Genomic DNA, 25,174 nt, shown 5'->3' with positions numbered 1-25,174 from the left:
AGTTACAAAGTTGCATCATGGGAAATGTAGGAGTGAGTGTTTTTGGACTATAGGGCCTAAAAGTCAGACTATCCAGGCGTGTTATTTTTCCTGTCAAGCCCCCTAATAGAAGTGCATTGCCAAATTGCTGGAAAACACCTTCCATGTAAAAGTGCAGTATTAAGTACCATCAGCAAAATCAATTTTAAATATCAAAAGTATAGTCATTCTGCAGAACAATCATGTAAAATCTTAATCTGAGAAGTAACATGGACTTCAGCTGTGGAAATACACTTAGTGGAACAACAAAGTACATTTTAGAGAAAATATAAGTAGCATCAAATACTTCCACCATTGATTTTGTCCAAAACATGGGGTAGCGTCTAAAGGCCCTTTACATTTTTTCAAACTTAGGTACATGCTGTGAAAAACAACAGTACAAGTGGCAGATACATGTACAAATGGCTTCATTTAATTTGTTTCACAAACAATCCAAGAACTTATGAGACAAATGTACAGGAATTATTTGCCATTTTATTTTTTTTCTTCACATTATTGCTTTACAGTAAAATGCATTGATTGGATATGTCCAGTAGGCCTATAGCAAGACAATACATTCATATAAGTTATATAGATGTCCTCAGTTATGTTTTATAATTACTATACATTAAATATATTTTTTTTAATCAATTATTCTTGACAGACAACTCCCACGTCACATTGAGCTCACAGTGCATCAGGTCGCATCCAATCAAGAAATACATACTGGTCCTCTCTTGTGTTCATTTGCCATTTCTAACATGTGGGTTCTAAAGTGTGTGCGCTTAATTTGTACACAGGGTTTCCGTACAATCTGGATTTTTGCAGAGCTACGACAAGTATGGCATCGGAATTCTACTCTAATTTTTTCCCTCTTTAAAAAAAGTGACTTGGTAACAAAGATTGCGAGTTAAACAGCCAGTGAGAACGTACGCCGCGTGGCAAGATGAGGACAAAAAAAAGGAGCAGTTTTTTCCCCAGCTGTGGGTGTTACCACTCAAAGCTAGCAACCGGGACATGACCACACAGAGCAACAAAAATTTGAGAGAAAAAAACAAAACAAAAAAAACACCTATAACACTGCACATTCTGAATCAACGCAGACAGGAGACCCGCAGAAAGGGTCGAGGGGGAGAAAGGGCGGTGTGCAAGCAGTTAGTGGGTGTGAAGAGAAGTCTGTAGGCCCTGTGTGGTCACTTCTGTCCAGTAAACAAAACCATTTGAACCCTAATAGAGTAGCAGCATGTCCTGACTTTTTTATATATTTTTTCTATTTAAAGTCTGCTCTTATCCAGGTTCTTAAAAAGTGACGTCCCAGGACGACGAAGGACAACCATCCATCCATCCATGCAGTCCCTGCTGCCTCTCTGCTCAGGTTGGTGGGGAGTTAATGCCCTTGTGTAAGAGGGAACTTGAGTGCAGAAAGAGGAAAAAGGGGAGGAGAGAGTGTAAGACTTCCCTCAAAGCCACAGTTTCAGAACCATCCTTTGGGCTCAGTTTATTGGCTGTCACAAACACACCTGTGAGCTCACACATCAAGTACTAAACAAACCAACGTCACATCTCCACGGGATCCCCCGTCTTTATATGGCAACCTTGCAGGGACCTTCTTCTCACATAGAACTCTTAAGATTGAGATTGCATATACAAGTGCCTGCTGCCAACCGACTGGCAAAAGGAATATTTTCAACACTTTAAACACTACGCACACGCTTTTTAGTCTCTGCACCTCACTTACGGACTCTTCACGGGCATTTTTGCATGATGTCAAAATGTCTGGATTGCAGTGCTGCTCGTAGCTGCCGATTTTTGTAAAGTGGGTCGGGCGGTGTCCATGGAGACGCCCTGAAGCCCTCAGCCTTTTTGCTGTGCTGTGGAGGAGCTGCATTTAATGTCCCAGCATGCACTGCAGACAGAGGCGGATGTGCTCATGGTAAGAGTTTCCAGTCTGTGGAGAGTTGAAAGCCCAATGTGGGACACATACACACACGCGCACACACACACACACACACGCACACACATACGGAAGCACTAGTTGATTCAGAATGAGAGGACGGCTGTTAAAGTGCAATATCTACATGTAACTCAAAATCAAGAGACCATCACCATCTCCTGAAGTTGTTCATATCCGAGTATCCCTGATAACCATCGGCTGTGGTTGGCAACCCCGCCCTGGGTAGAGGGGCTGCGGTACCCTCTACTGGCCAGAGATTGTTATAGCAGACAGTCAGTGTTGAGAACCGTCTGGTTGAATTTTCTTTAAGACGACCTCCATGCTGCTGCTGTCTCAAGATGACAACAAGTCACCTGATGACAAAAATCCAATGCATTGCACAGATCGGGAGCCAGGTTTTTTTTCTGAAGTTGTGCAGAAGGAAAAGTGGACTGACCATCGCTGAATGAACATAATGCTGGAGTGGGGTAGCCAGCACCAGCCAGATACCTCTGAGTGGTCAAATCTCCTTCCAGCACAAAGCAAAAAAAGCATTTCCATGTGCAATTGGTTTCAGTGAAAAACAGGCAATGTCCTATATTTGCAACAAGCGCTCCTCCGTATTTCATACTGGACAAAACCTTGGTTTGAAAAAATAAATACAAAAACAAAAAAAGTGTTTACAAGTTTACATTGTGCAGTGTTGCATATGCATAACACCCTCACAGTCATCTGATCTGGACTGTAATACATCTTGACACAAAGTGTCCTGACAAAAATGTCTTTTTTAAGAAAAAAAAGCAGATTTGATCAAGCAGATAAGGGTTGAGAATTGTTGCGTAGGGTGACTGAAGTGAAGTGCTAACAGTATCTGCTCCATGATGCCAAAGGCCATGCCAGGGGAGTCGGTCCAGGTTGGAGGAGGGGAGCTGCCAAGGACAAGGCCCTCCTCCATGGTGTCGAGAGGGGAAAAAGGAGTGCACTTATTATCTTTGGGTGTTGGTAACTGTAATTATTTTAGGAAGAAGTTCAAGGAGAGTTATCTCTATGTGGGGGTTTTGGTTGGAATCAAAGGATTTTTTTCTTCTTCTTCCAGACACTGGTTTGGTTTGTGGAAAGGCTTTGGAAATGATGTGTGGAAATCTACAATGTGAAAACAGTGAAAATACACACCAACTATCAACAGGGGCACTTATGATTTTGGAGATCCCCGACATCTAAAAAGGCATGCTAGATGGGTAGAAAGTTAACAGGCGCACAGAGGAACTAAAGACTTTACTGCAATAACAGGCAATGCCCGAAATAATTGGAATTTAGGACCGGCACTGTGTGACAAGAGGACAAATCAGAGACAGAATGGAGTCCACTCTTACGGCGTGTACTGCCTCTTGAGGAAATTAAACTCATTTGGTACTAAAAGGATTACAAGAAAGAGCGCAAGAGAGAAGAAAAAAAAAAAAAGTCTGCAGATAGGTCCAGTGTTATTGAAGAGAAGAAAAAAAAAAAAAAAAAGATCAGTTTTGGGGTTGCTATTGGAGCGTTGAGGTTTTGGTATCCGAGCCATGCTGCTGTGCTCTACTCCTCCATGCACATCGGCAGGTTGACGAAGGTGAAGACGTTGTATTCAATCATGACGGAAAAGCAGAGGAAGATCGCGTACAACACCAAGACGTACACGCCCAGCTTCACGTCCAGCCTCCATTTATTCAGGTGGATCCCCAGCACCTGCACACAACACCAAATTACTTGCATTACCAGAGTATCATTCATAACACTGATTTGAACATTTTTGATGAACCGATTGGCTCAGTCATTATTACATAGCAAGTTAGGTTAGCCAAAAAGGGATGATTATCACACACACACACACACACCACCACACCACACACACACACACACACACACACACACACACCACACACACACACACACACACCACACACACACACACCACACACACACACACACACACACACCACACACACACACACACACACCACACACACACCACACACACACACACACACACACACACACACCACCACCACACACCACACACACACACCACACACACACACACCACACACACACACACACACACCACACACACACACACACACACACACCACACACACACACACACACACACACACAACACACCTCGGAGTGATCAACACATTTGACCAGTGTAGAGTAATAACATTAGCTATTGCTTACCGTAAGGGCCACAGAGCCCAGCAGCAGCACCACAGAGTACACCAGGCCCCGACTGTTAATCATCACCTGCAACAATCAACACATCAACTATTCACCTGCAGCACTTTGACATTTTCGTTCAACATCAGGAGGTTTTTGGTTGTTTTACACACTAGCACGACAAGGTCTGAGTTCTTGTAAAGTAAACAACAAGCTCCTTACCTCTGATCCATAGCTCACACACATGGTCTGTATCGCCCAGGGAACGCCAAGTCCCACGAGAATATCAAACACATTACTGCCAATAGTGTTGGACACCGCCATGTCTCCCAAACCTGCATCAAAACCAAAAGGAGGTTATTGAGAAAGCAACTTTGACATTATGAACATTTTTCATCGAGACCTTTAGGTCAGATAAACTTTTTCATCGCCAACTGAAGGTTTTGCTGTTCTGTAAATTCACATATTTACAAGGGTCCTAACCTTATTCAGCTGCAGGTGGTGACGCAGGGCTACACCAATATACACATCTTTAAACAACTCGACACAAATCTCGTTTCTGAGCTGAATTCCTACTTGTTCAATTAAAGCTGCATATTAACTTCAACTGAATTTACATTGCTTACAATGCCTATTGAGATTAGATACATTTCTTTGGGTGTATCTTAAAAAGACACAACATCAGCTTCCATCTTTATGCAGATGATTCGCAAATCTACCTGCCCATCAAAAGAAATGATGGTAGTTCTTTAGCAAGATTAGTTGACTGTTTTAATGATATTAAAGCCTGGATGGCTTTACATTTTTTAAACTTTAACGAGAGTAAAACTGAGGTTATGGTTTTTAGACCCAGTGGGGCCTCTGATGTGTCACAAATAGACGTGGGCATTTTTCAACCCTATGTTAAGTCTGTTGTAACAAACCTGGGTGTAAAAATGGATTGTGATTTTAAAATGGAGAAGCAGATCAATTCTGTTGTGAAAGCAAGTTTCTTTCAACTGAGGCTTCTTACCAAGCTTAAGGCCTTTTTATCCTTCACAGACTTTGAGAGGGTTATACATGCTTTTATTACAACACGCCTTGACTATTGTAATGCTCTGTATGTAGGAGTTAGCCAGGCCTCCCTCTCTCGACTACAGCTGGTTCAAACGCTGCCGCTCGTCTCCTTACTGGAACTCGTAAGCGAGATCACATCACCCCTGTCCTTGCCTCTCTCCACTGGCTCCCAGTTACTTTTAGGATTGATTTTAAGATTTTATTGTTTGTTTTTAAAGCCCTCCATGGACTAGCTCCAGTCTACATAACTGATCTGTTGAAGCCACATGCTCCTTCAAGATCTTTAAGGTCTGCAAACCAGTCTCTTCTTGTTGCCCCTAAAACACGCTGAAGAGTAGGGGATCGGGCTTCTCAGCCGCAGCCCCAAGACTTTGGAATGAGCTGCCTCTACATGTCAACTGGCCCCCAGCCTTCCGGTTTTTAAATCGCGACTTAAAACACATTTTTATTCCCTGGCTTTTAATACAGCATGAGAACTGTATGTTGTATTTGTCTGGTGTTGTATTCTGTCTATTTATTGTTCCAGTTCTATGTACAGCACTTTGGTCAACCAGGTTGTTTTTAAATGTGCTCTAGAAATAAATTGATGTGATTGATTGATTGTGATTTCTCTAATTTCTGTCTACGCACTTTAAAAAAAAAAAAATAAAAAAAAAAAAAAAAAAAATACTCCCAGAATGCATCCTGGTGGACTGGATATAAAATGAGTACCATAGAACAACGTCTGGCTGTCCAGTGTATAATAAATCAATCTAAAAATGGTTGTGACGGAAAGCTATACCTTGCCGAGCCACAATTAGACTGGCTATGCAGTCTGGGACGCTGGTGCCTGCTGCCAGGAAAGTGATGCCCATGATGACATCTGGGATTCCCAGAGTGAACCCGATTACAGTCACCTGGGAGAAACGTAATGAGAGTCAGGGCTCAAAGCAAGCATTCTCTGTATGAGAAAAAAGCATGTGAACCAAATGGCCATTGTTAATGCTCCCTTACTTTGTTGCAAATGTCAAACACTGCATCTAATGCCGTTACATCCACCACGTCGTCAGTGACAATCAGATTACACAATGATGGAACTAATTTGACAGCAACGCTACATTAGGTGAATCCAGGTCCCTTGCACCTGTGCCAGTTCGTTTTTAATTAACAAGCATTCAATTTAGAGAGCAATACAAGGGAGCAAATGCCTCACGCCCTGCCTTCCACACAAACATTACACTCACCATCCAGACCATAAAGTAGGAGAAGACTGCAATCCAGATAGTGGAGAGGATGAAGGAGGCCATGAAGAATTTCTCCCAGCGAGGCTGGGCACAGTTCGGGACAGTAACAAACAGCAACAGCAGCAGAGGCCACGATATCAGCCACTTCAACTTGCTTCCAATTCCCTCTGCAGCAGGAATACAGCACGTGCAATTAGCACAAGATATTAGCATCTTGCTTTTTATGTTGAAAGAAAGATTTTTGTTGCTCTAATAACAAAAGGCTATCATCTTCAAAAAAGGTTTCCAGATGTGGATTTTTCCAATACACACTACGTTGTAATTTTGACTGTCAAATGTTATGATCACAATGACTGTAGCCTCTTTCTAATGTCAGCAGCAGTGTTCAGACCACATTTCCCTCAAACCTCAATTTAAAAAAAAAAAAAAAAAAAAAAAAAAAAGTATATCAAATCTTGTTTCCCACTTATCGATTATGGAAACCTATTCTTTCCACTGACTGGATTGCTAAGGTTTTCTAAGCAGACTTACAGTAATCTGTCTTTTTAAGTGCCAAACAAACACTCTTATTTTTTTATGAAGCCACTGATTAATTTGATTGTTGACATTGATATCTATTGAAGCAGAAATGTATGCTTGCTTATTTAAAAAAGAAAAAAAAAAAAACAGTACGAAAAAGGACATAATATAGATGTATAAATGTGTGACATTTCGAAGGATATACAGAAAAACTCATCATTCCTATATCCTTTTTACCCCCTAAAGAATCCATCCATGTCTGCTAAATTACACATGGTCATTGAGTAAATAAATGAATCACATACTTGGAACATGAAACGGTGAGATTGTATCGTTTTCCGGCGCCTCGGTGGGTTTGTCCTCTGGTACATTTCCATTCTCGATTTCTACCTTCCCGTCAATCACTTGTGTCTCCACTCCATTGGCAGCTTGGACCAACTTCTGGCGCTTTCAGAAAAAAGAAACTAAGTCTAAGAGCACATGAGCAGACACGCTGCTACACCGCCTGCTGCGCTACCGCAATATTTAATGCATTTTTTATTTCTGTGGTCATAAATGAAAAACACAAATGCATGTACACAGTGGGAGTGAGATAAGGAGACCCTTGGGCGAATTAAAAAGGGTCTTTGGAACAAAGTTCAGATACAACAAAAGCTGAAAAATAGCATACCCTCAAAAGAAACTCTTTACATTAAGCAATAGCGGCTGAATCGTACTACTGGGGCAAAAACGCCCCGCTGTACCTCTGTGATGATGAGGCGACTGGCCATGCGCAGACGGGTCTTGGGTCCAAAATGGCTGGTGACCATGATACGGAGGCCAGCTTCTGGAAACCTGAACTTAGAAGGGCTGTCGTTCATGATCTCGTCCACCATCACCACTGATCCACGGCTGTAAGCCTTGGTGGGCTTGACTGAGGAGCGGAGGGATATGGTACAGACATAAAAGTAAAACTAGTTATTGAATGAATAAAGTGCATCAATCTATCAGACCTGAACACAGACAGAGCTGTTTCATTCATTTCTATTCATTTTATTGGTTTCATTCAAGTGCATGTCCTTTATACCTTACTAACAGAAAACTGTTCTTGAAAAATTGCAAAACTTAAGACCCAGAGAGCCATCGAGAGATACTATACATGTTTTTGTACCACTTTGTAGCCTGTAGCATAACAGTGTTTACACACACCTTGAAAAGTTGGAGTGATTTCTAAAGCTCAAAAAATCATTCCTCCTTTCGCTCCACTCCCTCTTATCTAAAGTGACCTAGAAATGTTGTGCCTTCATGTTGCTTGTTCCCTCAGAGATGAGGAAAAAGATTCTTCAAAGTATGTTTTTTGGTAATCTTTCCAGGATTCATATGCAGGATTGGACCATTTAAATTCCAGTATCTTCCATCTTGTAAAATGATAATTTCAGTTTTAATAGGATGACTTGAAGCATGTACCATGTTGTCACTGTCCCGTAAAAACCCTGTATCTCCAAAATGTCTTAAACCTTTAATGGGGGAGCTCCTTGTGATGATGCAATTTTACGCTAATCTTATGGGTTTGTAGTGAAGTAGTTTAGTTAGCAAAAAAGACCTAGAAGAATGGTTTCAACCGATAAAAACTAATCATTTGCTCGATATGAAATGTTATACGTGGTTTTTCTGGACAGTTGCAATTTGAACAGTAGTTAAGACTACACAAACCTGCACATGTACGCATAAGACTGCAGATCTGCCATGAAAAGTTACATTCAGTTACGATGGGACTAATAATCATCATCTACTACTACTACCACTATACTACTAACTACTACATGATTTGATATAAAAAAGGTCCCTTAAGGACTTCACTCTATCCTCATATCATTAAGGAAAAGAGTTTCAAATCCTTGGAATCCTCCCCCCCCCCCCCCCCCCCCCCCCCCCCCCCCCCCCCCCCCCCCCCCTCCCCCATGGACTCACCTGCGTGGAACCCTTCCCTCCCTCATATCCCGAGGTATAAAACATCAACACACACACACACACACACACCTGCTGAGTTACCATTAAGTGTGGTTACTAACATCACTGGATTTTCGGGTACTGAACTTCAAAATAGCTTTCCCAAAATTGCCTGGTGCAACTTTGAAGTGTGCGGACCAGTAGAGAATATTTATGGGTCAACCAGGATTGATTTCAAAATGACATGAAAGATGTAACCTCTGGCATCTTTGAGCTGACAATCTAACTATTATGCAGGTGTCTGACATTAAAACACACAGCCAGTCTACTTCAGTCAATTAATGCTGAATAAAAAAATTTAAAAAAATCTTATGTTTTTTTGCATCCTTTAACTCCTCATTTGCTTTGTACCCACAGTTAACTATAAGATGCAGTGCATGGGGAATAAAAAAAAAGTTCTAAAGTACACTTATTAGTTTAACTCGGCCTTAATTTGACTCATTATGCATGGGCAAACGCACATAAATTAACTGTAAACAGAGCCGGCATAAACATTTCCTCTTGTGAAATTCATTACCACTTCAGGAGTGAGTGAGTCTACACCCCAGAGACCAGCAGAAGAAAAGTAGTATGCAAGCACAAAGTTTGGGCACACAGCAGCACAACACTGTTGACAGTAAGCAAGAATAAGTTTAGTAAGGCTAAACAGACAGGCATGTTAACACGGATGCAGCCAAAGTGGGAAGTGTTAAATCTCTTGGAGGGGTTAAATGTCACTGATTTGATGCTTCTGAAAGGTCAAAAGGCAGTAAAGGAAGAAGTGGCTATGAAGAAATCGCACCCAAATATGACATTGAAGAGGTTATTTATAAAAGGCAAATTTTTCCAGTAGTTTTCTTAATAAGTTTGAAACCCAAGACAACAAAGTCCCTTGACATCAAACTGCGTTACCGAAGGAAGATTAAAGAAGAGCTTCATTATGCTGTTCCCATTTTTAACAAGAGCATTTCATTTGGCTCCCCCTTGTACGCTCAGATAAGCTTGCTTATCACCTAGGAAAGGACTTAGCAGGCAGAAAAAAAAAAAAAAAAAAAAATTAATGGAGGAACATATAGATCTTTCCACAAGAAAAAGAAAAGGGCTGAAATTTGACAAAACTGTCGCCCTTCAGGTAGCGCAGTTCATGAGGTCAAAGGACTGAAGGTTTCTTGATCTTTGGAAGATATTGGGGTTGAAAGATTTTGACACTTTGGGAAAAGGGGTTCATTTGCTTTCTTGCAAAGAGTGATACAATGCTCATGTCTCTTCCCTAAATGTACAGCAGCCAGCAGATTGTTAGCTTAGCATACTGTTGCATAAGAAGAAACAGGTGGGAACAGGGGAAAACTGCCAGCCTGGCTCAGGCTGAAGGTGCCCAAATCTGCCAATAAGTACAGCTTAGCATAGCATTAGGACTAGGAGAAAAAGCTAGCATGGCCCTCGCTGAAGCTAACAAAACCCCTCTCCCAGCACCCCAAAAGCTCACAAATTCCTCCTAGCATTTGTTAAATTCATACAAAAAAAAAAAAAACAACTTGGCCAGGACAATTTCTGTTACGTTCAGAGCAAGAAAGCAAATCAGCATATTTCCTAAAATGCGAAATCATTTCAGCAGAATAAAGTACACTACGAGAAAATTCACGTTAGTTCAGCAGAAAAGAGCCGAGGTTAGAGCCACAGACCCTCTAACAGAAGGAAATAACCACAATCTTCCAGAGAATCAACTTAAATCATCCAATATATTTCCATTTCATCATCCGATTCATTTCCTGGCAGAGAATAGTCTTGGGTACCCAGCCTGTCTATTTAACCTTACCTGATGAGAGCAAAGGCGATGACGGGTCGTCATCCCAAACATAGTCATAACTAGTATTACCGTCCTCCATCTCACTGCTGGCCGCAGCGTTACCATTGGCCACGTTCTTTTTCGACTTCGACCCCATGAAAAATCTCTGCATGCTGGTGTTGAATCTAGTAAACAAATGGAACATAATCCCTAAATTAGAGCTACTGAAATAATTTAGCCCAGAGTCCAAAAGGGAAAGAAATAAACAAGACAAAGCATACAGTGTCAAGATTCCCATTTGAGCTTCAGATGAAAGGCTCCAAACTAGTTTGAAATTCATAGTTATTATTCATTGGCCAAAATAACTTGTTTACTCTCTATACTTCTAAAGATAAATTTACAGTTAAGGGACCCTACTTTCTATAAACCAGCACCGACACACTACACAAATAATTGATGAAATATGCCGTTCTGCGTTAGAATGGAAAAGGAAAAAAAAAAAGGGTTCCCACAAGCCAATCAAAGCTTTCAGAAGACCATTTGAGAGCCATTACATAAAAATGGATGACAAGTACTCAACGCTATGCTGCTGCCTTTGATCCAAATGTGTGCAAATAACACTGGCAACATCATAGCTTCTCATCATAGCTGTCCCTTTCTTTTTTTTTGTTGAGAAAAACAAAAGGGGACAATACATATTAATGAACATTTTCACAAATGTAAATATGCCAGATCGTAGCCTTAGGCTAATTTCCATCTGCAGACCCCCTGGCAGGTTGATGGTACACAAAAATAAATGCATACAAATACACTATACACAGGCTATATACAGAGAAACAAGGACAAGAACAGTGATCACATCATGTCAGAACAGACAGTAACAAGAAGAATGGAGAACAAAGGACATAGAGAAAAAAAAAAAAAAAAAGACTATATTACACAAACCACAATTTTGCACATGCCCTGTCTAACCTGATATTGCACTGACCCATATAACACCACCCTATATTGCACTGACCCACATTTTTAATAATGCAGTAACTGTTTTACGTCTGATATATGAAAATTCACGAAACATGATCACAAGTTTGTGTGTCCCTCAGCCACACTTTTAAACGACTCCTAAAAGTAGGAAGACTTGTGCTTTCCCTCACTGATAGTGGAATACTATTCCAGAAGCTCACTCCCTGATATGACAGAACGTTCTGTGAAAAGGCGGGTCGCCTAAACACCGGGTCGCAACCACCTCTCATGGTGGCTCTAGTCACTCGAGTCCCGGCAACACTGCTAGACTATTGTTTAATAAAAATCACTCAATGGTGGAGGCGCCAAACCATGTATAACCTTATAGATTAGACAGGCTGATTTAAATAATTAGAAATTAGCAAAATTTAAAAGCTTATATTGATCTAAAATTTAGCAATGGTGATAAGATGAAGGTTTCTTGTCTAATATTTTCAATGCTCTTTTGTAGCGTACTTTGATTGGCTCAATGGCAGCGTGACTCGTATAGGACCAACTTGTGATACAGTACTCAATATGAGCCAGTATCATAGAGTGCAGGAATGTAATCGCTGCTCTATCTGCGATTACATTTTCACAACATTTCACCTACTTTCAGAGGTTCTACACCTTCAAAAGCTAGCATTTCAAACTAAGAATGTTTTGTTATGGTTTGCAAGAAATAATTCAGTGCCATTTGCTTAATTCCACATTTTAAGTGAACGTTTAAGTTCTCTTTATCTGAATTAAGGGTTTAAGAATAGTTGTTGCTATATTTTGTACCGATTGCAAAGTACGGAGTCCAAAGGATGTCAAAGATAATACCGTTATAAATATGTAAGTGTTTATATTTTAAACGTTACAGCTTCAAAGCTGAATGTTGCTGTTCTGCAGCATCGCAGTATAAAGCCGTGGCTATGGCATTCCAGCTGCCAAGCAAATGCTCACAAAGTTAGCTAGCTATGCCATCAAGACGTTTTTTGTTTAGTTTGAGAAATGACATTTTCTATTGGTGATCCTTGATAAAGACAAGTTACATGCAATCAAAAGGTGGAGATAATGTTGACTGAAGATAGAAGTGTCTGTCTCTAATAAGGTGACATTTTGTCACTTTTGGGCCCAAGTGCTCAATTTAAGATTCAAAAGCATAATAGTTTTGTTTTTGTTATACATTTTGTGTCATTGCATTTCTCACTATGTTATTTGTTTTCACAATTGGCAGTACGTGTGCTATTTGAGGAGCAAAATAAATAAAATATGTAGACGCCACAGCCAAGCCCTGGAAGGTCACCTCAGTGCAAGGCTATGTACATCCAACTCTACTCCATTTTGAAGGTAAATGCCAAAATGGACAGTGGATATTTTTGGGAGAGGGGACACATGACAGCACATCCTACAGTAAGCACTTTTTTTCCTCCAAATAAGAAAAGGAGTGATCCGATTAATCCAGTGCTCTTAGCCACTGCAGAGGAGAAAGATTAAACTCTTATGGCAGGGAGAGAGCAAGCTGCTGCTGCTGAGTGTAGAACAGATTACCAGCTGGACAGAGACAGCAGCACAGGACAACATGGGTTGGCATTATGTAGTTATGACTATAAAAAAAATAATAGATAATAGATGGAGTCTGCATTTTATGCAAACGAACATCTCATCCAAGCTGAAAGGTGACGGATTAAAAAGAGACAAGGCATTTTTTGGGGCGGATTGTAAACAAAAACTTGTGATCAAATGTTTCGTATCACAGACAATTGATTGCAAAGAAACCCACTCTGATCCTTCTATAATTCAAACAAAATGCTAAAATACAATAGCACATAGGGATAGGTCTACCCGCACTGTCTGGGTATCTCCATGTGCACCTTCTATTTAAGTGCATGCGCATAGGGCAAAAGGCCTGTGTAAAGGTGCCTATAGACTGTGGGGAATGGCTCTGGTGCAGCCCTTCTCAGAGGCTGTGGAACATCAGTCTTGCTGCAGGTATTTCATAAACCGTAGGAGAATCATGTCATACAATATGAAGCAGATGTGGTCAGGCATGTCATTTTTGAAGCATCTTGGTCATTAAATAATGTAAAAAAAAAAAAAAAAAAAATCCCACAGGATTGCAGACAGGCGCAAAGCCCTAGAGTAAAGTTAGCATGGCTCTTTCTGAAAGTAACAAAATCCGTCTACCAGCACCTCAACAACATACAAATTAACTTCTCCTGTCGTTGTTAAACTCATACTAAAACTCAAGTGTAAAAACAACAACTTGTAACATTTAGAGCAAGGAAGCTAATTACTTTAAAACAGTTCTGATTGAAGCATAAATCAAGCATGTGTATACTGTATATGAAATAAAATACATCTGATGATTTTTATAAGAAAGAAAGAAAGAAAGAAAAGAAAAATAAAGAAAGAAAGAGAGGAATTACTATTTAAAATATACGTTAATTTTGAAATATAATATAATTTTCAAAGACTCACAAATGACACTGTAAAATTGTGTCCCAATTGTGTGAAATTGCGTCATGAAAATATTTCCACCAGAAGACTCATGAGCTGAATCTTCTGGGTAAGGGGAAATGAATGAGACACTCCCCTCCAGCTGGAAACCCACCCTTCTCTTGTGACACTAATGAGTGCACTTATGGTTTATACAGCCCAGAGGGATTAGTGCATTTGTGGGCAGCAGTTTAAACATCTCTGGCATCAGTCAGCTCGACTGATTAATCGAACAAGACAGATTTAAAAAAAGAGCAGAACTCACTTCATGACAAGGATGTATCCAGCATACATGACCACCAGTATCAAACTCTCCCACCTGATGAGGAAAAAAAAAAAAAAAAAAAAAAATACAGATGATTGATAAAGTGACAATGAATTAGGTAACACCCCCCCCCCCCCCCCCCAGGAAATAATAGAGTAGGAATATCCAGGATCTTTTATCTTAGATGACTATTTTCAGGACTTCTAGCTACCTGCTACAACCATTATTTGGCGTTACGACAAGTGAAATCAATTAAGTCCTAAAATCTGGAATTTAAAGAGATTAAGTAACTTTTGCTGATAGACCACTGGCACCACATGTAATTATTACAGGATAAAAAGAAAGGTAAATTGTAGTGTAACGTAAAGCCTGAATCAGTAATGTCACTTACTGCAATATTTATCTAAGGTTTGCTAACATTAGCCACTATGAGCTATTGGTCATACCAGACCAGGTAAGGCTGCAGCAGCATAATCGTGTGTAGGATTAATTAAAAGGTGTCTTTTATTGCTTATGAATTTAGCTTTACAATCATTGGAGGCGCAAATTGTGTATTACTTCCTTCAAAAGTTACATCTTGTTTTAAAATGTGGACACATGTAAAGCTTAACTAGATAAATAACTTACCAAACTATCTTGCCGTCGTAGATGAACTGAAAATGTAAGGGAAACATTTTATAACATTCAAAAAAAGGGGAAAATTGCAGCATGTGTTAATGAATGAATGCATATGGTCCAACTTACTGCAATTAAAGCCAAAACAGACAGAATGTAGTAGAAGGAGTCCCTGAAAACTGCCCACCAGGTCAAAATCACCACCTGATTTCACAGGGAAAAGTGCAAAGTCATATTTTAGATATTTTCATTAACTGCATCAGGAAGGTACAACATTTTCAGATTATGAGGAAATGCAGAGCCTCATTCTTTGACACTGAGGGTCAAAAGCAGTGGTTGGGAATGAGACCTGGCTGCACAACCTCCATGCTTTTATTGGCTGGGGGTTACGCACCCACGCCCATTAACGCCCCGCACACAAAAATAAGAAAATACAAGCATAGGGCAGGGTCTCTAAAAAAAAAAAAAAAAAAAAAAAAGCATACTTCTGGCAATCCAGAATGAAAATGGAATCATTTTTTTTAAATCTGCCTCTGCAGATTCTGTGTGGCCCTGGTCATAAGTGATGACTGAGAGGGATTACTTTTATATTAGTTTTACATTGTGTTTTAGGATAAGACTGCATATTATACATTTGATATGCAAATTTCTCTTTACAGAAAGAGCTTAAAGAACACATATGTATGATCCGTCCACGCCTCCAGAGTTTAGTTCTCCATTTATACTAAAACCAGTTCTGAGAAAGCCAACTAACGCAGATGGCTTTGTTTCCCCTCAGCAGAAAACTTCTGCCACACATGTAATGTTCTGCAGTCCATAAATAAACAGAATAATGCAGCAAGCCCCCCCCCCCCCACCACCACACACCACCACACACACACACACAACACACACACACACACACACACACACACCTGTCCAGCAAAGATCCCGCAGACACCAATGATGCAAAGGATATTGAAGACCGCTGAGCCAACGATGGTACCCACCCCCACATCACCGTGGGTGATGAAGACACCTGCACACAGAGAGAGGCGTCCAATTAGAATCAGTGGTGACACCAACCATCTGGAAATGTCTGAGAGTGTGTGTATGTGTATACCAATGACTGATGCAAAAAGCTCTGGTGCAGAGCTGCCAGCTGCCATAAAAGTGGCTCCTGCAACATCTTCACTCAGATCTAATTTCTGCAGAAATAAAGCAAACGTGTGCTTTACACAGACAAACCAGCATTGTGTGACTTGGACAATGAAACTTAAAGGGCTGCAACTCCCGAGTACCTCGCAGATCTTCTCCAGCGCTGTCACAAAGTATTCATCACATGTTATGGCGAGGGCCAGGAACATGTAGAGTGCCTAGAGACAGAACCAGCACAACAGTTAAGTTTGGTGTGTGAGTGTAAAGCTGTGTGGGTGCGGGTGTGTGTGGCAAGGGCAAGACAGGGTGTGTGCCTCTGAGTAGATACATCCTTAATCAGCAGAAATTAGCTGACGTTATAAAGCCTTGGCAGAGCAAGGTATTCTCCAGCTAAAGGACGGATGAAGGGGAATCTCAGAGCACGGCACACTTAAAATAGGGCCTGCAATAAATTCAAGTGTTAATTCAGCAACAATCAGTTTTCTCACACAACTATTCTACCAGATACTGTAGATTTTCAAATTGTAAGAGAGGAGGGGTGTAGGAGGACACAGCCTATTTCAGTAGCTGAGGCCAGATCTATAAATTATAGATCAGCTGTGACATCATGGCCCGGCAGCCCCAGCAGCGGTGCTCTGCTCTATGCTATCCACAGGGGGCAGTGCCGGATCGCAGTATGATCAGACCCCCCCCTCCCCACACATTACTTTACTCTTCTCAAAAGCAAAGCCTGGACCTTAATAAGTCATATTTCTGTGTGGAATAAGAAGCTGGGGCATTTAACAAAATGTGAGCGCAGTATACTGGATTAAACCTCAAATCTTAGTTTTGATTATGTCTGTAGAATCTGGTCATGGAGATGTTTAGCTACTCTCACAAGTGAAACTGAAAATTGGGCAGAACTCAACAACATGATCAACAGTGATAATGTTCCACAAAAAGGTTTAGAAAGTATTAGACAGAGCTGCTTCTTTTTAAAAGTTCCCAAGGCAGGGATCTTTGTGCTAAGGTAAAAATCGGTGGTGAATAAGGGCTTAACCATGCAATATTGGCAAAGTACTACAGTTGTCACACCTCTGCTCATACTGGCTCTCATTATCATGTCGGTAAATATGTCAAGTCAAAAAAGGTCAAAAGATACTGGGTGTGTTCCGGGCTGGAGCAGTCCAAATTCTTTTTAAAATTTTTTTAAACAAAACATGGTGCGTTTCAGAAACCTCTAGTATTTGATGTTTAAATTTGATTACTTTTATAAAGGATTGGTCTGCAATTTTCTCAGGTGCCCAATGGAACACTGAAATAGGTTTTGCTTGCTGAAGTCATTCCTCTTTCAGCAGATCTCTTCCTAATTTGCTTCCAATGTCAGGGAAAAATCCACAGGCCTATTATTAAAAAATGTATCTGAAAATATAAAGCTTCAGCAGTTGGAGGGAGACAAACCCGGCTTGTATCTCCCAGTGTTACATTGTCATCGTGTAAAAATTCCCTTTTTGTTCCCTTGCTGAGCTGCAGTGGCGGGAAAGTCTAAAAAGACTAGCTTTAGGGGCAACTTTTATAAATTGTGAACCTATTCTAGAATCCAACAAAATGTATTATCAAAAAGTCCCAGCATTTCTACCACAGTGTGGAGAAGGCTTGAAAACAGCTTTTCATGCATAGGAAAGAAAAACCAAACGGTTTTCTAGTCAAAGTTGTCTGCGGGGATGGGGGGGGGTGTTAGGAGGGGAGGGGGAGGGGGTGAGTGCTCATGACCTCGGCATTTCAAAAATCCGGACTACAGCCCCAAGTTGCATTTGACTGAAAGAAACCTTTAAAAGCCAGTTAAATCCAGCATAAAGAGCAATACCTCCTGCTGAACAATAGGCCTACTGGGAAAAACTCCATTGCACCCCACAGGTAGCTTTATGTCTTTATGTCAAGTCAGTGGAGTTTAGGATGATTAAATGTAGACAATTATGGAGTTTCATGTGGAGAAGCAGCTCATACAATATAAATAATGGAAGTCTGGCTGTCCTTGTAGCCAATCCTGCGCCTCAGTATTGTTCTAATGAGTCATTCTTAAAATTTAAACTGACTAAAAATACTCCCAACCTTAAGAGTAGCACTACCATATTTATAAAGCTTTCTACACACACTACGGAGTTAAAGTTCTCCTTTGACAGAGATCACAACTTAAAATGAAATGAATGTCTTGTTTCTCACATTCCATTCAATACATTAAATTACTGTAAGGCTGATGGCTTACATCATGTGATTTTAATCTGCTGCATACTGTGCTGATGTGTAACTGCTGTGGGCCTGTTTACTGTATTACAAGCCCATTTAAATTTGATTGTGCCTTGGCTACAATCATTTAGGAGATATGTTATCAAATATTCAAAAAGGCACTCGCTATTCCCAGAGCTTTCAGCTGTAGCCCATAGTCTCTCAGCACAGATATGCTTTACCAAAGACGTGATCCTTCACGCTTAAAGTACTAACCGGTCTACCCATTTCTTTCTTCCCCTTTAATATCTTCGTCACGTCTGTCTGAGTTTACATCTATATAGAGTTGTTTTTGCACAAAAAATGGGTACATGCTGATTTTGATATAAGAAAGTGTATAATCATTTGAGCATTAAAAAGCTAGTTTGCAATGTGGCTAAGCAGAAAACTTCTACCATAGCCCCAACCTTATTTCCCAGTTGATAAAAGCTAAAAACAAGGCTGCTAAATGAAAATCTTCTAAAATCCCTCCACAACAAGCTGAGCTCTGTGTTTGCTGGTGACTGATGTGATGGGAGATGCAGGTGTAGGAGCTTAAAAAAATAAAAAGTCCTCTTACCGCCACGATGTGGAGCACAATGGCCCCGCTCTTACGTTCATCAGTGGTGAAAAGGTCAGTGGGGAACTCGTGTATTGCTGAGGAGAGAGGAAATGTCACGGTCACCACACATCAGCAGCATGACAAGGAGGTGCATGTCCCCAACCCACCCTGAGAGGACCGTGTGACGTCACGATGGGTGTCAGCCTCAAAAGGAGCAGGCCTGGGGTGCCCTGTTGGTTCAGCAGGCTTACGCTGATTTAGTATGGTCATGTGAGAGTCATTCCTTCTTGTTCCATCTCTTCCCAATTATCTAATACAGCAAAAATATCTTGTTTACCTAAGAACAGGGCACCGCAGCCAGAAAGGGTCAAATGCAAATTGAAAAGCAAGCCTGTGATCATCATCCAAAAAAAAAAAAAAAAAAAAGGCCAAATCAGAAACATCAAGGGCTTTGAATTTTCCAAAAGGATGGAAATGGCTCCTAACACTTTAGAAAAAAAAAAAAGCAGCCAATGACTTCGTACCTATTCCTGGTAGAAAATTAGTCAAACATCACAGCTTCTCCTTAAAAAACAGATGTAAAAGAGCTTGGGCTATATTAAGAGCCTGAAGTCAGATTTGAATTGAAAGCAAGCAGGCAGAAACGTCTCCCATGCTGAGGACTCGTCATCCATCATCCAGAGCGCCAGCTGGAACACAGTGTGACCATGGTACCACCATACGGCTCACATCTCTGGAAACGCAACCGCGCCACAGCACACCCGGCTGGAGACTGAAGCGGGCCGTCTCCGTGACGGGATCCAACATCTGGGGCAAACTGCCTTTGTGCGACCTGTTCCTGTTGGGCCTGAACTGCAGGCTCACTTCTCTTCTCTCCTTGTAACAGGCCTGCAACATAACTAGCATAATGGTTACAGCTATCTCTAAGCTACAGTTTAAATTTCTGCAAATATTTCATCGACCTGGGGGTTAACGGCAGGTCTATGGCACAACCTCTGGCAGGAAATTGGCTTCACCTGAACTACTAACAGGGTTTGAGTACTTTCGTATGCAAGTTAAAGTTTTACTTGCATAATAAGAGATAAAGTGACGCAGAATTATAGTCCCTCCCAAGTACAAATTTTGATCTAGAGGGCATGCCTTGCATTGTGAGATAAGTCTTTGTATCATAAAAACTGTACATGGACTTTAATGGGTTTATTAAACAGCAGGGAGGGGGATTTTCATAGATCAGATTTTTATTTTGCAAGCTTCAAAATTGCCCATGGTGAAGAGGTGCTCATCTAGCAGCATGGAACATCTGTATGTAGTCGGTTCTTTTTAGAACAAACAAGGTTGCAGTCTGTGTTTGTGTTATTTTGAGTTTGTCGTCTGTGTCTGAACCGTGTTCCTGCAGGCAGGGTGAACTGCATCAACGGGTGTGCAGCTCCAGAGCTTCACAGCTAACCTACATGCCAACGATGAAAATAAACTTTAACAGTTGTGCACGTTTCTCTGGCTGCTCCGAGTTCTGTATATAAAAGTAGCTTCCCTAACAGGCTCTACCTCCCCCACTCCCCCCCCCCCCCCCCCCCCCCCGAGCCCAGCCCACACATCTACCCTACCTGTGTTGACCGCAACCTCACTGAACTGCTGTGGTTAACAAGTGTCTGGTGTCCACACAAAGCTGCTGCCTGCCCGGTCTACATTGAATTTTGCCTTTAATATAGGCCATCAATAATAGAACGTTGCAATGTCATTTACATTTAGAAGTGTGTGCTCAATAGTAGTAGTAGTAGTAGTAGTATGTAGTAGTAGTAATTAAATATTAATTTACTCACCTAGTTGAAATTGTGCCCAATGTACCAATGCTCATTTCATTACCGTAGCGGCCCAGGTACAGTTCCAACCGTGGCCCTTTGCAGCATGACATTCCCCTCTCTCCCCCCCTTCTCGTCTTAGCTGTCCAATCCAATTTAAAAAAAATAAAAATGAAAGCCCACCCCCAAAAACAATCTTTCAAAAAAACAGATGGGGCTGCTTTGCGATACGGGCTACTTATGCATAGTACTTTTAGAAAAACAAAATAAGGTGAAAAGTAAATGCTGTCAATTGAGCTTGCAGAATAATGCTGTTTACAACTGAAAAAAAGCGATTTTTGGGGCCCTTTCCACATATGGACTAGTGAAGCGGAACAGTGCTCACCTGAGACTTCTCACGGCATCTGTCCTAACCTCCCCGTTGCCTGTTTTTATGATATTCGATGGCGTGCACACATGAGTGAATCAGTGCAGCGTTTGGAACACTGCACAGGCAAATCAAAACACTCCACAGTATGTACAGTAGTCCAAGCCCACTTAAATCAACGGGATTTCACTCAATTACATCACATATGGGAACGTGGTACAATTTGCATATACATGTGTCATCCGACCCATTATCTTTACCAGAGGTATCATTGCCGTTGCTTTGTGTCGTGGCTCTTTGCTTCTGTGGGACACGAGCTAATCCGGCCTTGATTTGTAAGAGTTGGTGTCTCTCTGAAGTACTAAGGCTGCCTTCGTGACACAGTAAATGCATCTGATTAGAGGACAAAATAATATTAAAAGTATGAGTAATGTGTTATGACCTTAAAATGTAATGAGAAACTGGATAACACCTGGCTGACATTAGTATCTTACAGCAACACAGACTGTGGCAGGCGGCTTTAGCTCATTTCATTTCTGACAGGTTTATGCGCTGAATGAAACGTGTCAGAAAGCCGACTGCCTCAAGCAAAGTCGCAATCAATTACAGATTTTTAAGCCGTGTCCTCAGAGAGGTGACTGGAAACAAACTGATGCCAATATAGTCGGCTAAACTCCTGATACATAGACAAACAGCCCCATAACCACACATTATTCTAGCAGCCAAATGTTGCCTGTCAAGCTTCTGAAAAAACAAAAGCCATGTGTCCTGCGCCTTTTCACCTCCTGCTTCCACCAAAGCTGCAAGTCTGCCATGAATCAATTAATAAATGCCATCACCATCCATGTGCTTTGGTTGCAAGTTCAGCCCCTTGCCACGGTTTACAGTCAGGTCTGGCTGAGAGAGAGTTAAAAATAGGCGATCGCAAGAGGTGTTTTAAAGGGCGACAGCCCGGGACAGCAGAGAGATGACAGGCAGGTATGGGTCACCTCCCAAAACTGTGAACATTAACCCAGACAGCGTCTACAGGGGTCGCCCAGGCCTCCTCCCTGTTGAGGTCAAACCGGACGTGAACATGCTTTCACAGCCCTTTCTCACACAAGGACAGGACGTACACACAGGAGAGGGACAACAGACAGATTGCTTAAGCGATGCATCTCAAATGAGGCCTATAAATAGATACCATAAATAATATGTAGCTCTGTGACATTGGGTGTCATTTTTACAGAAATTGAGGAAATAAAATTGGAGAAGGCACATTTGTTATTAGTTGACGGAACAAATTCGAACTCAATTAGAGCAAAAATGACCATACATTTGCAGGTTTCAGCGTCATGAATGCAAAAAGTTTAAATTATCAACTCAAATTTTATTGTCGATTGATTGTTTGGTCTTTAACAATTTCCTAAAGCTTAAGGTGCCATCCTTAGTTGATTGTTCTGCCTGACAAAAAAAAAAAAAAAAAAAAAAATCAAAATCAAAATGGTAGCAGCATAATTTGGTCAGTCGACAAATCGATCAGTCGATTGTTTCAGCTCTTAAGAGTTGGCTTGTTTTAACCATTTTATGTAATTATATCATGAATACTTGAGTCTTGGTTAGACATTGCTTTTCTTTTAAAGTTGATGTGCACATGTATAATTTGCCATTTAAAAAAACAAAAACAAGTTGCAGCCTTAATTTATCATAAAATCCAGCGGTACCTACATGCACAAATGTGTAAACAGTTGGTATCTTGAACCAAATGTCACTCACAAATTTGTCATAAATTACACAAAGTCTAATCCTTCAGATGAATATGTTTAAGATTGTGCAAAGCAAGCTGCTGTCGGAATAAAGGGCGTTCTTTTCACTCATATCTATGCTGCTGTTCTCGGTTCCGCGGGACTGCTGTCTTTGTTGAAGGAAACAAGGAAGCGAGCAAGAGCATCTCTTCATATGCTGAGCAACAAAATCTAAAAATAAACCCTGGAATCCGGTTTGGACACCTGACTGTGCCGCATATGCAAGACATTACTGGCAATACTTTTGTTCATCCATCTCCCCCAACCCCCTCGTCCTCATCTCATCAACCCCAGAAGTTTTTTTTTGGAAGGATTTTATTGGATGCAGCGCTGCTATCAGTTCATTAAGTGTAAGATCAGGGACAGTATGAAAATGATTAAGGGTCAGAGAAGACTGGTTTGACTCCCTTTCATTTTCTCGCCCAAGGTGTATTTTACTTCAGCTCTCCCTTGCAAGATTAAAATATAAATCATAAAGTTAATAATGGGGAGTTCAGGGTGCAGAGGGCCATAAAGAAACTCTCTGCCATATGCACAGGACTGCAATTTTTCACAAGTGTCATAATATTCAACTTGATGTTAGGCCCAGTTCACTCAGGTTGGTGGCAGTAATTTACTTAGTAAAGATTTAGTGAGTAAAAGTTTTACCGTTTTGTTACTCGGTTTGCTATGCATTTGGCAATTGCCAATTACATTTTTTGATTGAGTGAAATCAAAATTCTAAATTCAGTGAACACTTTTTAAAGAGTCTACATATATTGTCTCACAGGCCACAAGTCTCTTGTAATGTAAAAAATAAAAAAAAATAACTTAGATAAAAGAAATCAAGGTTATCTAACATGCTCTGGCTTTAATACGTCAAATTAAGGTTGACATATTACAGCCACAGCATGTTAGTCTTTACATTTGAGCAATTATAATTCCATAATCTGGTAATATTCCAAATCTTACACTGTTACATAATTGAGCTCAGTATCGGGTGCCGTCTGTTGTCCCAAAGATAGGACTGGCAGGAGCGTGTGCACAGCGCTGATCAGCCCCCACCCAACACCCCAACTGTGGTGGCCTGGGCAACAACAACAAAAAGGCTTGAGATGGAGCCATGCAAAGAATGTTTTTACAATCATGTGTGTAGTATATCTTAAAAATAGATCATTCTGATAGAGAAAGCAAAACAAGGTGAGTCAGATGTGGATCGGTGACAGAGGGTGCTACCTTCTGTCACCGACCCAGTTTGGATCAATGGTACATTTCGATTTCCAGGATAACATCCTGCACATTGACGTGCAGCATGTCCCTCACCTTTTGCAGGTTACCATTCTCAAACTTTTCAGTTCTGGAAAGGACAAACTTCAAGGTAACAAGCTACACGCGGACAATGGCAAGTTTAAGAAAATTTGCATTGTGCAACAAGGCAGGCCTGCTTGGTTCTTTCAGGGAGTGATTGTAAAGATTTAAAAATAGTGTATACAGCATTTCCTAGCTAAGATGTTTGGGACCGATTGCTATGGATGAAGTACACACGGCGATAGACTGGCAAGAGCAAATTACCTTTAACCATGTTTGTGACCAATTTACGGGTAACAGCTCACAGTACTGTGTTGTGTGAACAGTTAACTTCATTTAATATTTGTGACGTTTTCTTTGGCGTGGTGCAAATGTTCCACCAAAACAAGTTCCTTTCAGAGCCACCGTTGCTGCGTCACTAAATTAGCGCTTGAAGAGATGTAAACCCTAAGTATAAACACAGCCGTGAATTTGAGTGGATTATAGACAAGTCGGCATTTAACAATCACAAACTCCACCAGTGGTTAGCTGTTGTTGGATAAAAGCACACCATTTCTGTACCAGTCAGTGTCTGTGTTACTACAGCCTACCTTTAGAAGTCTTACCCAGCAGAGCAGCATCTGCTCGGAAGGCCAACAGGCCTGGTAGCTAGATAGGGGAGTCCGGTACACTGTTCAGCCATGTTTCCACAAAAATAAAAAACACAGCAGACTCTGACCTCACGTTGGGGGTTTCGTTAAAGTTGTTTGTTGTCTAATGATCGGAACCTTATTAGCTTGTTCCAGCAGACATTGGTGAGACTTGACTGCAACTGACGGCCATTCTTGTAAACATGACAAGTCACCTTACTGGAAAATAACTCTTTCACACAGAAACAATAAGGTCTAAAAAGAGCAGGGGCTTTAGTTAACCCAAAACACACGATTATC

General features: G+C 41.0%; 1 protein-coding gene across 4 annotated transcripts in view; it reads right to left on the bottom strand.

The window, feature by feature from the left end:
- Positions 1 to 429: 429 nt before the first annotated feature.
- Positions 430 to 25,174, bottom strand: part of slc24a4b (solute carrier family 24 member 4b) — a 36,953-nt gene continuing 12,208 nt past the window's right edge. The window contains exons 3-17 of one of the 4 annotated variants that reach the window (XM_032542951.1): positions 19,027 to 19,103; positions 16,346 to 16,420; positions 16,168 to 16,252; positions 15,980 to 16,083; positions 15,195 to 15,269; positions 15,078 to 15,103; positions 14,451 to 14,504; positions 10,730 to 10,884; positions 7,689 to 7,858; positions 7,251 to 7,386; positions 6,427 to 6,593; positions 5,985 to 6,099; positions 4,370 to 4,482; positions 4,169 to 4,234; positions 430 to 3,676 (exon numbers count right to left, since the gene is read on the bottom strand). In XM_032542951.1, coding sequence (XP_032398842.1) covers positions 3,527 to 3,676; positions 4,169 to 4,234; positions 4,370 to 4,482; positions 5,985 to 6,099; positions 6,427 to 6,593; positions 7,251 to 7,386; positions 7,689 to 7,858; positions 10,730 to 10,884; positions 14,451 to 14,504; positions 15,078 to 15,103; positions 15,195 to 15,269; positions 15,980 to 16,083; positions 16,168 to 16,252; positions 16,346 to 16,420; positions 19,027 to 19,103 — 1,568 coding nt within the window. In that variant the 3' untranslated portion in view covers positions 430 to 3,526. Of the gene's footprint in view, positions 3,677 to 4,168; positions 4,235 to 4,369; positions 4,483 to 5,984; positions 6,100 to 6,426; positions 6,594 to 7,250; positions 7,393 to 7,688; positions 7,859 to 10,729; positions 10,885 to 14,450; positions 14,505 to 15,077; positions 15,104 to 15,194; positions 15,270 to 15,979; positions 16,084 to 16,167; positions 16,253 to 16,345; positions 16,421 to 19,026; positions 19,104 to 25,174 lie in introns of all 4 variants that reach the window. The other 3 variants (XM_032542950.1, XM_032542953.1, XM_032542952.1) reach the window with 3 other exon arrangements.

The sequence above is a fragment of the Etheostoma spectabile genome, chromosome 18, assembly GCF_008692095.1.
Source record: "Etheostoma spectabile isolate EspeVRDwgs_2016 chromosome 18, UIUC_Espe_1.0, whole genome shotgun sequence".
In the NCBI taxonomy this organism is placed as follows: domain Eukaryota; kingdom Metazoa; phylum Chordata; class Actinopteri; order Perciformes; family Percidae; genus Etheostoma; species Etheostoma spectabile.
The sequence above is the reverse complement of the archived record's forward strand: the minus strand, read 5'-3'. Positions and strand labels throughout refer to the sequence as shown.